This window comes from Apis cerana, linkage group LG2, assembly GCF_029169275.1.
Source record: "Apis cerana isolate GH-2021 linkage group LG2, AcerK_1.0, whole genome shotgun sequence".
Classification (NCBI taxonomy): domain Eukaryota; kingdom Metazoa; phylum Arthropoda; class Insecta; order Hymenoptera; family Apidae; genus Apis; species Apis cerana.
In genome coordinates, this window is record NC_083853.1 from 15,419,946 (window position 1) to 15,433,324 (window position 13,379).

The 13,379-nt window shown below is 37.6% G+C and overlaps 1 protein-coding gene across 8 annotated transcripts in view; it reads left to right on the forward strand.

Annotated features, from left to right (window-relative positions):
* LOC107992486 (muscle calcium channel subunit alpha-1) overlaps window positions 1–13,379 on the forward strand; it is a 38,247-nt gene that overhangs the window by 9,962 nt on the left and 14,906 nt on the right. For 5 of the 8 annotated variants that reach the window (XM_062071696.1, XM_062071691.1, XM_062071697.1 and 2 more), the window contains exons 4-24: window positions 956–1,095; window positions 1,404–1,510; window positions 1,642–1,794; window positions 2,169–2,365; window positions 2,461–2,564; window positions 3,622–3,785; window positions 3,907–4,009; window positions 4,173–4,318; window positions 4,417–4,490; window positions 4,591–4,742; window positions 4,880–4,997; window positions 5,118–5,210; window positions 5,447–5,567; window positions 5,675–5,766; window positions 9,065–9,234; window positions 9,361–9,467; window positions 9,553–9,673; window positions 9,763–9,892; window positions 9,979–10,145; window positions 10,228–10,315; window positions 10,922–11,029. In XM_062071696.1, the coding sequence (XP_061927680.1) occupies window positions 956–1,095; window positions 1,404–1,510; window positions 1,642–1,794; window positions 2,169–2,365; window positions 2,461–2,564; window positions 3,622–3,785; window positions 3,907–4,009; window positions 4,173–4,318; window positions 4,417–4,490; window positions 4,591–4,742; window positions 4,880–4,997; window positions 5,118–5,210; window positions 5,447–5,567; window positions 5,675–5,766; window positions 9,065–9,234; window positions 9,361–9,467; window positions 9,553–9,673; window positions 9,763–9,892; window positions 9,979–10,145; window positions 10,228–10,315; window positions 10,922–11,029 (2,655 nt within the window). The remainder of the gene's footprint in view (window positions 1–955; window positions 1,096–1,403; window positions 1,511–1,641; window positions 1,795–2,168; window positions 2,366–2,460; window positions 2,565–3,621; window positions 3,786–3,906; window positions 4,010–4,172; window positions 4,319–4,416; window positions 4,491–4,590; window positions 4,743–4,879; window positions 4,998–5,117; window positions 5,211–5,446; window positions 5,568–5,674; window positions 5,767–9,064; window positions 9,235–9,360; window positions 9,468–9,552; window positions 9,674–9,762; window positions 9,893–9,978; window positions 10,146–10,227; window positions 10,316–10,921; window positions 11,030–13,379) is intronic. The other 3 variants (XM_062071693.1, XM_062071698.1, XM_062071695.1) reach the window with 1 other exon arrangement.

Sequence of the window (13,379 nt, forward strand, 5' to 3'; positions counted from 1 at the left end):
GATAATTTGTCGAAAGAGCATTGTACGAAAATTCGAGGGTTCGAAATTCAAGCTTGGATAGAATCGAAACTAACGAGCCCGTGTTCCGGAAAATGGATAAAAGGTTCTCCCTCGGATGGATAATACGTTAAGACCTAGCCTTCGAGACGAAGTATAAAACGTTTTACCAAAAACCGTTGGCCTTTTTCCACGGGTTTACCGCAGCCAGAGTAGAGAGTAAAACGGTTGCGCGCCGCGTCAGACCGGAAACTTTGGCAAAAAACATTCGATACGTTCGAGAGGCGTAAAGTTTCGTTTCAAGGCTATCCAGGGAATATAAGAAAAAACTTCTCGACGGACGAACGCCAGCCGCGTTTCTTTTTCTTCTTCTCTCTTTTGTTTTCTTTTTTTCTCTATAAAATTCCTCTTTTAAATTTCGCAGAAAAATTCGCAAACGCAATTGTTTTCTTTCTTTAAAATTTTTCGAAACCTTCCACGATGTTGTTCGTTGATTCCGCGGATCATTAAACGCGACGAATTTCAAATTCTCTCGTTATTTAACGAAGGATTTTTCCCTCTTCCGTTGGAAAATTTACGTCACACGGGTCCTCTCCACTCCGATATTCACTCCAACGTGTGCCAAGAACAGCGTACAACGGACAAGTGGGTGTGAAACGGTGTTGATCGGCCATTGATAATTCGCACGCGGCATAAGTGGCGAGTGTACGAGTATACGTACCTCTATCCCGTCACTATATATTGTACAGTAGCGACTGTTCAAACGATGTTTGAGACACGAAATCGAGAAGGGATCGAATCGACAGGTAAATAAACGGACGAACAAAAGACTTTCTCTCCGCAATTATTTAGGGGATATAATTAAATCGAGCACGACTTAAGTTGATTGACGATTGGTTGGTGACATCGAAGGGAGAATGTATCTCGCGTGTCGCTACTTTCTTTCTCTATGTTTCAGGAAAAAATAGAGTATATATTTCTTGTGATTTTTACGGTCGAGTGCGTTATGAAGATCATCGCTTACGGCTTCGTGGCTCACCCCGGGGCTTATCTTCGAAACGGCTGGAACATATTAGATTTCTCGATAGTAGTGATAGGGTAAGTAAATCGATTTTCAACGATCGACATATATAAGATAAAAATATCCAATTATTTTTTGTTAATTAATTAATTAATTAATTAATTCTATTCCTGATCAAAATCCCGACCAAACCACTCGAACGAAAAAATACGTAAAATTGATTCGATTCGAAATCATTTAAATTTCACTTTTATCTTGCAAATATATACAATTACCTCATAATTCCTATTACATATTTTCACAAAAATAACTATATATATATATAAAGCGAAATTTTTTCGCAGGAACAAGAACGGATCCGTTTTATTATTATATTATTTTACAGGATGGTGAGCACGGTGTTATCCGTGCTGATGAAGGAAGGTTTCGACGTGAAAGCGTTAAGGGCATTTCGGGTGCTACGACCACTCAGGCTGGTGTCCGGAGTACCAAGTAAGATCGTAAAATCGCGCGCGCGACTGAAACAGAGATAATTAAGCGTCCGCGAAACGAAGGGAATAGGGGAAAAAAAAAAAAGAAAAACGAGACGTGACGAATGGGTGTGTCGATCTCTGTGTGTGCAGGTCTGCAAGTGGTCCTAAACTCTATTTTAAGAGCGATGATACCCCTCCTCCACATCGCTCTCCTCGTTCTCTTCGTCATCATTATTTACGCCATCATCGGCCTCGAGCTCTTCTCCGGCAAGATGCACAAAACGTGCAGGCACAATATGACCGGTGAGTATATATACATATATATACATCGAATTTCGAATCGTGGGGCGGGGAGGGGAGCCCTTATTAATTAATTAACCTTATTAACCTCGTCCAAAATCTTCCCCGCTTTGAATTTGCATCGCCGCTCTTTTAGACATGATTCACCGCAAAACTGACACCGTTTCTAATTATTCTTAGTATCTTCTTGGTAAACAGCTGATTCACGAGAATTTTGCCAATTACCCCGTCCAATACCTCTGACGCGGAGCCGTTTCCGCACCGTTGGCCAGCCTTCTCCTCCTCAAAGAGGAAAGAGGAAGGAGGAGAAGGAAGGAGGAGTAGCGGATTTTTCTATCCTCTCTGTCCAATATTTTCCAATCGTGGAATTTTCACAGATGCGATCATGGACGATCCGGTTCCATGCGGGCCAGGCGGTTACCAGTGCGACAACGTGGGATCCGATTATTATTGCAGCAAGCAATTTTGGGAGGGGCCGAATTGGGGTATCACGAATTTCGACAACTTTGGCTTGGCAATGTTGACCGTCTTCCAATGCGTCACCCTCGAGGGTTGGACCGAGGTGCTTTACAACGTGAGTGGCCGATCATGGATCGATCGATCGATCGATCGATCAATGACAAACTTTGTTGCAAACTTTCTCATCATCGTCCCCCTCCTTCTCCCCAGATCGAGGACGCGATGGGAAGCTCGTGGCAGTGGATTTATTTCATCTCTATGGTCATACTTGGGGCATTCTTCGTTATGAATCTGATTCTCGGTGTGCTGTCCGGGTGAGTGAGATCGATTTCTCCGGTGAAGGGGAGAGGATTTTAACGCTAGATTATACATCTTTTTTTTTTTTTTACTGAAATCCGTCTTTTTGACGGGTATATTAAACTGCAGTTCTTTGTAAATTATTTATTTATAAGATATAGATTTTTTTTTACATTTAAACTCTATCTTGTATGTATACTTTCAGCATATATATATAATTGGATTTAATGCAAATATGGTTAGATACTGAATTGTTGAATTCTTCAGTTAATTGAAAGAGAAAATTCTTTTTCGAATTTTGTTTCTCTTTCAATTCATTATAATTAATTTTTAAATATTTATTTCACTTTCCATATCTGAAATAATACGCATTCTTTTTCTTTCACGGTATGCATCGTGATAATTTTCATTGTCAAATTCTTCTTTATCTTCGCATAATTCTTTTGAAGACTTGCCCGTAATAATATGAATGTAAAAAAATATATTTTTTTGGATAGATTTTCTTGTGAAAATATCTTGAAAAATTCAAATCTTCAGGAAAATAAATTTTTGCCAAGTTTTCAAACGGCACTTATTTTTTTTTTTTTTTACAAAACTCGATCTGTTTGTTATTATAAAATAATAAAATAGATTCACTGATTTTTCTCTGAAAAATTCAAGGGATTATTTGTTATCATATCACAATTATAAACAACTTGTTCCATTACGTATTTATCGCTAAGCAGCCGTCATTTTCTTGGTGTTGTTTTTTTTCTTATTAATTGTTACTTCATTTCGCAATAATTGATCTATACAAATTGACGGATTTTCGTGGAAATATCTATACAACTATCTAGAAATAATAAAATATAAATGTTCCAGAGAACATTTGCTGCGTTATATCATTCAAAAACCGATACGTAACGTTTAAAGAATAATACTTGCATATTCAGACTTTTTAAGCATAAAATCTAGTGTTAAACGTCTTCCTCTGATTAAATAACAACGATTGTAAAATTATTCCCTCCTCCCCCCCTAAAAATCAAATTTTGAAAATTCGAACGTTCGCTTTCTTTTTTTTTTCTTTCAACCCAGCGAGTTCTCGAAGGAGAGGGAGAAGGCGAAGGCGAGGGGCGACTTCCACAAATTGAGGGAGAAACAGCAGATCGAGGACGATCTGAGAGGTTATCTGGATTGGATCACGCAGGCCGAGGACATCGAGCCGGAGACCGACGAGCCGAAAATGCAGGATGGGAAGAGTGGGTACACCTTTGTTGAGTTGAAAAAGAGAAAAAAGAAGAGAAAAGAGATCTCGAGGAAAGGGGGGCGGGGGGAGAGGGAGGAAAGATCGATAAAAATCGATAAAAATCTTGTGTGCAGCGAAACAGCAGAGCGAGATGGAGAGCACGGACCAATTGGAGGGCGACGAGGAAGGAGTGCAACAGGAATCTCTGTGGAGAAGGAAGAAGCTGGATTTCGACAGGTAAAGAGGGAAATTAATAGAGAATTTTCGCAATTCACGTTTGAGAAAAACTTAAGTAAGAATACAGTAAAGAGTTTTGTATATAAAATGTTATATAATATATATATATATAATATAATATATAATAATATACGATTCGATTCGGCGCAACGAATATTCGCAGAGTGAACAGAAGGATGAGAAGGGCCTGCAGGAAAGCCGTCAAGTCGCAAGTTTTCTATTGGTTGATCATAGTATTGGTTTTCCTGAATACCGGCGTTCTTGCGACCGAGCATTACAATCAACCTCATTGGTTGGACGATTTTCAAGGTATGGAAATAATATTAAACTTTTCTCCTCTTCTATATATATATATATATATATACACACACATATATTGTTTTTCTTTTTTTTTCGGTTCACACCAGAAATCACCAATATGTTTTTCATCGCGTTGTTTTCCATGGAAATGATGCTGAAAATGTATAGCTTAGGATTCCAAGTAAGTTTTTTCTCTCGCGTTTCTCCAACGTTTTCAAATAGTTTCATCTCGGTCGAAGAGGAAAAAATTTCTTTTTTTTTTTATCTATGTTATCCTATAGGGTTACTTCGTCTCGTTGTTCAATCGTTTCGATTGTTTCGTCGTGATCGGTTCGATCACCGAGATGATCCTGACGAACACTCACGTGATGCCACCGCTCGGCGTTTCCGTTCTCCGTTGCGTCCGGTTACTCAGGGTATTTAAAGTGACAAAGTAAGTCTCTTTCTCTTTCTCTCTCTTTCTCTCCTTTTAAAGGTAAATTTTTTTTTTAATCCTCGTCTTATCGCGGATCATATATTCGATTATGTATGTATATATAGCAGATTTAAGTAATTGATTCAATCTTGTAGATATTGGAGGTCGTTGTCGAATTTGGTGGCTTCCCTTTTGAACTCTATACAATCGATCGCGTCTCTGTTGCTACTGCTCTTCCTTTTTATCGTGATCTTTGCCCTGCTGGGTATGCAGGTACGGATACGTAGTACAATACTTCTCGTAATCTAATAATTTTTAATTATTTATTTATTTACTTGCTCGTTTGTTTGCTCCCTCCCCCCTGTTTTCCTTCTTTTTTTCTTCTTTTTTCAGGTGTTCGGCGGAAAATTCAATTTTAACGTTTTAGAGAACAAACCTCGCCACAATTTCGACAGCTTTTGGCAAAGTTTGCTGACTGTCTTTCAGGTAATTTAATTCTTTCTTATAAATTTAATAATTAATTTACGAATAAAGTATTTACTTTAAGAATAAGAATAATTTATCGTTCCAGAAATATAATAATAATCGCGGATCAATTATATATTATTCAAGCATTTTTAACCAAATTAAAGTAAACTTTATTTTTAATTCCATTTTTTCCAATAATTTTCGTCCGCTCGCATCGTGTCGTATTCTCATTCCCTGCTCGACTGTGTCTACAGATACTAACAGGCGAGGATTGGAACGCCGTTATGTACGACGGCATTAGAGCGTACGGCGGTGTTTCGAGCTTCGGCATGCTCGCCTGTTTCTACTTCATCATTCTCTTTATATGCGGTAATTGTATCCTTTTCTTTCCTCGAGTTCCGCGAAAAAAGTATCGCGGAGGGCAATAAAAACAAACACAAAAAAGATCGTTAAACCGTTCCTTGACCAATGAAATACTGCAGACATCCTGCTGAACGTATTCTTGGCCATCGCTGTTGACAACCTCGCGGACGCCGAATCGTTGACTGCCATCGAGAAAGAAGCGGAGGAAGAGGTGAGTGATTCTTTTTTCCCCCTCTTTTTTTTTATTTTCTAAAAAAAATATTTTTCTCGATCGATTTCTTTTTTTGTATATTAAGGTGTTGTATAATAAGTTTCTTTCTTACCACGCTGGGAATGATTTTAATTGGTTATTCTTATATGAACTTATAGACTTATCTATCAGCCGTTTTTGGTATTCCATTTCAGTCATTCCAGAACTCTTTTAAAGTACGTTTCTTCTACGTTGGTCTCTTTTTAAACTTTTTTCTATACTTTTGTTCGATGAAGCATTAGCCAAAGGAAATATTTGCGGCGTGTTATGTTTTAAAAAAGGTGATACTGCAGACGAGTACTGTTTACAAGAATAATGCTACAACTATTATCGATCATTCGCGATTGGTTTAAGGGATTCAGAGCTGGCAATTTTTTTAGCAACGACAAATACGGACTTTATCAAAGCTCGCTGAAAATTTGTGATACAATGTGCAATGGACATTTCCAGAAAAACGATAATGGATAATTCTGGCCAAGATATGTGAATCGATGAAGTTGTTGAAGTTCGCAGCTATTGACGAAGACCAGCGACACGAAAGAGATGCTTTTTTAAAGATACTTGGATTTTTCACTCGAAAAAAGTTTCTTCTATCCATTTGATGTCTATTGGAAAGTCTACTATGAGCTCTTTTCTCAACCATAAATTTTGGAAAATATTGCGATCAACTTAATAAATTGAAAGACGCCGTAGTAGGCCATCATGATAATACAAAATCATGCATCTTGCATCGTAAGAGAAAAATTGTTACAGTTTTCGTTTGGACATTCTTCCTCTTTGTACTTGTTCCTGTTATTAAAAAAAATTCGATAAACGCCTCTCCAATCCGAAATAAAAAAGCATCTCGAGCAATATTATGCAAATAAATAATTTTGCATAATTAAAAAAATTAAATAATTAAAAAAGAGAATAACAAGGTATGGAACAAGAACATTAAATAGAGCAGAACGTGTATCATGCATTATTCATATTTCGAATCGAAAAAAAAAAAGAAAGAAACTTATTGGACAACCTAATATTTCGATTAATCCTATAAATTATTATTATTATTATTACCATATCATTAATTAAAATCATGTTTATTCCATCGAATTTTATTTGATCCAAAAAAACGTTCGCAAGATCGAAGAGAAGGAGCGACATGGCGTCGCGCGCGAATAAACGTTTGCTCGTTTCCTGCTTGTTTAGTTAGTCTTAGGTATCGAAGAAAATTAGAATGCCGGTCGTTTTATCATTTCTCAAAGGGGTGAGGAGGGGGGAGGCGAGGAGGAGGAGGGGGGAGGGGGCGCTCGTAATCATGGACGACGCCGCGACGCCATCCCCGCCGACGCCGACGCCATCCTTGACGGCTGCTTCGACTTTTTCTCGCTTCTTCTTATAAACCTTATACCTTGCGAAATATTTGACGTGTCGTAATTACGTGCCCGTGTATCTAAGGCGCCGTTTCCACGCGATGCAAATATTTTTAATTTTTACACACCACGGATAGTTTCCTTGGCTTTAATCGTCGTGCGTGAGAGCATTATTATTATTATTATTTCGTTTTAAAAATATTTTCGCTCTATTTGGAAGGGAAAATTTTTTCAAAAATTTTTAATTGGAGTTGGAGAATAGATTGACGACTATTTTCGCTTTATCTGAAGAAAAGGAAATTTTTTCGGAAGTTTTTAGTTGGGAAATAGATTGAAAACTTTGACAAGGAACGCTCGAAGAAAGCGTTAATTTCTTGTTGAGGTTAAAGGCATGTTTTGAATAATAAAAAGTTAACTGGACAAAATTATTTTATTCTGGTTTTGAGTTTATAAGGAGATTTAATTTTTAGAGGACAATACTCATTAAAAATGTATATAAAAAAAAAAATTAACATTGGGTTTAATTGGATATAGAATAAAAAATATAGAGATATAGAAATAGAAAAATATTTGTGATTTGAATCCTTATGTAATCGTGCAGAATATAATCATAGCAAATGCAGCGAAAAAGTTGTAGCAAATAATTAACTTAAGGTGCTTCGAATTTGACAAACGTATAATAAACTGAACTGTGAGAATTGGAAATCATATTCTAAAGAAACGGATATTAAATATTGCTTATTAAAGAAAGAAAAAAGAGAGCAGAAGTGAAGTTTAAATCCTTTTCAACAAATTTACAGAATATTTCTCTATTGAAATATGTGTTCCATCAATTATCCGATTAGTTTCATTTAATCCATTAAACGTTTGAAAACAGCCATTTAAAATTTTAACGTTACGTACATAACATTATTTATTTTAACAATTTTGAAAATTTGAAAATGCACATTTGAAAATAAATTTTGTCTAGTTGATATATATTATTCGAACCACTTATGATTTTTAATACAACGGTTATACTGATTTAAACGCGATCGGTAAAATAATCGCTGAAAACTGTGGTGCCATCTTCTTTAATCGCGATACGCTTCGTCGCTCCCAACTACGAGTCAAATACACGTACGTAAAATCGAGGTCGCTGCAATCGAATACCGATACTTGGAAATTAAATTTAAAAATGAATTTTGTCCACTTGATATATGTTATTCGAACCACCTATGATTTTTAATACGACAGCTATATTCATTTAAACGCGATCGGTAAAATAATCGCTGAAAACTGTGGTGCCATCTTCTTTAATCGCGATATGCTTCGTCGCTCCCAACTACGAGTCAGATACACGCACGTAAAATCGAGGTCGCTGCAATCGAATACCGATACTTGGAAATTAAAACAATTACGTATCTGGAAACGTTGTCTCCATTATTGTTAGCTCCTGTATTCATCTCACCAGACAGCCTCTCTGTATTTTTCGCAATATTTCGTGATGAATGTTCCACATATATACATAGAATAATTTGTACGTGAAAATCGTGAAGAAAGAAGAACGTTGTTATCGTCCTCGACCCAAGTTTCACCACACGTCTCTGGCTTATACAGCTTCGCGCTAAAAGTTTAATCGTTCGTGATTTTTCGATAAACTAATGAAAAATCGATAATAAACTCTCGAGTAATAACCTCGAGGGCCCGAGGGGTCGATCATGCCTCGATGCTCCCGTCAAATTTCTCCTGCGATCCACGGGACGAGTTTTCTCGTTTCTCGCTTTAAATAGGGCATCGAGTCAACGTCTTCCCGACATTATTAATAAATCGAACTTCTTCTCTCGTCCATTCTATCGAGAAAAAGAAAAAATATATACGTTTATCATTCATCTTTTGATTGAAACTTTGACTCGTCGGTTTTTCAGGCGGAGAAAAATAAATCTCACAGCGCCTCGCCGACCAGGGACAAGGATAGCGGAGAACAAGGCGATGACGGTGGCGAGGGAACAGGCGGCGAGGACGAAGGTGGCGGCACTGATCTTGAACACGATCCGAACGAGACGATGGAGGATTACGAAGCGGCTGACACTGAAACGTATATAAGTGTATTTTATCGTATAATAAATAAAAGCTCACAATTTCAATATATATATATTTATTATATATATATATATATATATATATATATATATATTTATTATAATTAAAAATGAAATTTAAGGTCGGAGAAAAGCGACGACATGAACACTCACGCCAAGGTACGATTGAACATAGAATCCGACGAGGAGGTGGAGGAAGAGGAGGAGGTCGAGCACAACGAAATGCACGGTGAACGTTTTATATATAAAACTTGTTTTTACTTTCGAGTGTTATCCTTTATCTGGTAAAATAATTTTCGTGAAAATTATCGCAGACGATGGGACGGAGCAAGGAGTATCGGCCAGGCCACGACGAATGTCCGAATTCAACATGGCCACGAAGAAACAACCGATTCCAGCCGGCTCGGCTTTCTTCATCTTCTCCCAAACGAACAGGTACGAATATAATCGAATAATATTTAAAATAAAATTTAAAAATCGAGAAATATAAAATTTTCAATACTTCCTCCCTCCTCGTGTTTCAGAATTCGAATATTCTGCCACTGGCTGTGCAATCACAGTTACTTCGGCAACGTGATCCTCGTGTGCATCATGATATCTTCGGCTATGCTAGCGGCCGAAGATCCTTTACGCGCCTCCTCCTCTAGAAACTTGGTAAGAGAGAGAGAAAGAGAGAGAAAGATCGATCGATCGATCCTCCTCCCTCGAATTAATCATCCGTGTTATCCTTCTGCTCGTAGGTTCTCCAGAAGTTTGACTATTTCTTCACCACTGTATTCACGATCGAGATCTGTTTGAAGATGATCTCTTACGGTTTCATTATACACGAGGGTGCATTCTGTCGATCGGCGTTCAACCTGCTCGATCTCTTGGTCGTGTGCTCCTCTCTGATCTCTATGTCTTTCAGGTAAGAGAATTCTTCCTGGTCGAGTAACGAACGGTTAAAAAATATAGGGAATATATTTTTATCTCCATGTTAATGTTTCCAGCTCCGGGGCATTTTCCGTCGTCAAAGTTCTTCGCGTGTTGCGCGTGTTGAGGCCTCTACGCGCCATAAATCGTGCCAAGGGATTGAAGGTATCTTTCTTTTCCTCTTTCCTGCGTTTATATAAAAACGGACGAGCCTGGATAATATCGTAATACGTAGCATTAGCCCCGAAGCAGTAGTTGTAACGTTTCACGAGTGAAGTGACTTTTTTTTTTTTTTTTTTTTTAAGTTTCGATTTCTTTGAACCGAGCCGCGGTTTTTAAAATTCACGCGAGATTCCTTTTTCACGATTAACGCGTTATAACAACGCGCACGTGCTTGAGAGATGCATTACTTATGCATTTCAATTTTCGCGTCGCAGAGGAAATTAGAATAAAATGGAATTTAAAACGGATCTGACGGATAATTCCTTTTCTTTTCTCTCTTTATTTATAGTTTCCTTTGCGATTCGAAAAGTAGTATCGAAAAAAGCAAAAAAAAAAAAAAATGAAAAAAAAAAAAAAAAAGAAAAGGAAAAACAGAGACGAGACGTAAGAAGTAAAAAAAAAATAAAATAAGAAAAAAAAGACGAGTGGTGTCCGACGATAATAATAATAATAATAATAATAATAATAATAATAAAAAAATTAATCGGCACACGTAATCTGATTTCTGTAAAAAGAGCGAATCTATATTATGATTAATGTTGAACCCAGCACGTAGTACAGTGCGTCATCGTAGCGGTAAAGACTATCGGAAACATAGTCCTCGTCACCAGCCTCCTGCAGTTCGTGTTCGCCGTCGTTGGCGTACAACTGTTCAAGGTAGGATTGCCAGGCCCCCGCACACTAATCAGGTCCTGGGACATTCCTTCCAACCTCTCTCGTAGTACTATTAGAGTGGCATAATATACAACCAAAAAACCTCGGTTACCCCCCCCCCCCTGACCTTCAGACCCCCACCCCTGCCGCCCTATTTCGATCCGATATATGTATATGCATATATTATTATCATTCTCGTTCATTCATTACCTCACATACGTTTTGATGCAACGTCGAAATAATTCACCATCACCAAATTCACTATTACTACCAATTCGTCTACCACCTCGGTACGCCTATGCTCGACATCCCTCGACAATTTTCTTCGACGATTATTCGCCACTTTTTCGATTCCGAGTCTTCTTTTCCTTTTTTTCTTTTTTTTTTCTTCTAATCTTGAAACGAAAAGCCAGCCATTTTTCCAGCCACGATAACGATTACGAACGAAGAAATAATAGTCGAGAGATGCGAGCACGAAGCAGACGTTGTTTTTTTCCGACAGATGCACCTTTGGGTACCTTCCCTGAAAAATGAGCTGTTTGCGTAATAACTTCATTGGATTTTTTCTCTCGACACTCTCTCCCCGACACCTATCACTGGGATTACCTTGATTTCTTCATTTCCATCTACTACGTTTTTTCTTTCTTTCCATCGATATATATATATATATGTATATGTATATGTATATGTATATATATATATATATTATCCAACGATCCAATGATCGCTAACGACTTTCCCGGATTTTAGCGACAACTATTTTAAACGATTTTCTATGGGTTTCGGTTTACGAGACGATAGAATTTGCGAGACAATATCTTTAACGTGTCTACATACCGATTCGCATTTGTTAATTGTTCGAGTTTCGCTTCACCATGTTTCGACACAGGTAATTATTTCGGGATGATTGCATCGATGAATGATAAAATAAACGTTGCGCGTGGGATTCTATCGTGGATTCTTACCGTGATCCGTACAGAAAACTAACGTACATTCGGGACAAACGAGAGAGAATGCGCAGCGAGGTTTTTATTCCCTTTGCGCATGCGCGTACGAGATAACGTTTCGAACGATCGTTCGAGATAATCGGCAGATTGACGAAATATTTTTTTTCTTTTTATCGCGATTACGATTAACAGGAGAGACGAAGCAAATATATCCGACGGTCAGACTTTTTCTCACTTTTCATCTTTTTTTGTTCCATTTCGAGCAGCGGATATTTTATACTTAATTATTACTTATATACCACATATATGTGTATATTATGCTATGTTACGGCATGCCGATGAAAAGTAATGTATCGAACATATATATTCATACATACATACGTAGTAGACGAGTAACCGGGGAGGAGATGAGATGGTAGCTCTCTCTCAAAAAAAAAAAAAAAAAAAAAAAGAAAAAAAAACGACGTACGTAGATAGAGGCGGAATGGAAGATCGCTGTTGTACGCACATATTACATTTACATATTATCTATATATGTATATGTGTATGTGTGTACACCACATGTCACTACTTTTTAAGGAGGAAACAAAAGTTTTATAAAAGTTGGCTTTTTTTCGCAAGAATTTATATCGTAATATGGTCTTTGGTCTTTCGACTTTAGCTTCCGTATCTTCGTTGTTTATTTCTCCTTTGTCGGGACATTTACGATTTTCTTTGTCTCTCTTCCTCTCTTTCTCTCTCTTTATCTTTCTATCTCTCTTTTCCACTCTCTTTCTATTTCTCTTTTTCTCTCTTTCTCTCTCTTGTTCTCTTTCCCTCTCTCCCTTTTTTTCTTTTTTTTTTTTCACATTTATTTCGTCTCTCGAGATTCTTTCTTTCTATATATATATATATATATATGTATATATATAGCTGGAAGACTGAATATCGAAGATACGCGAGTACGAAAAGAAGAACCGTTGTCGAACAAATGAAACGTCCAAAATAGAGGGAAAAAATTAAATTTGTCGATTATTAAACGATTTGGATGAGCGAGAGAGAGAGAGAGAGAGAGAGAGAGGGAGAAAGAGAGGAAGAGAGAGAGCGGTTCGACAACGGTTGTTCGAATACGTATACGTGTATCGAGACACTGATACGACACGGTTACGACACGACACGACACGACACGACACGACACGACACGACACGATACGACACGATATACAGAGAGATTGATGCAGGCTGCGTGGTTGAAAAAAAATCGGACAGTAGAGAATTTGTTTGAAAAAAATTTGCATGCTTGTGTCGGCTGAGCAGTTGCAGTGGTGTGTCGCTATTATTAACACAGAGAGAAAGGAAAGGGAAAGAAGGAAAGGACACACCGTTTTTCAGAGATTCCAGACCAGAATTTCGTCGAGATGTCTGTT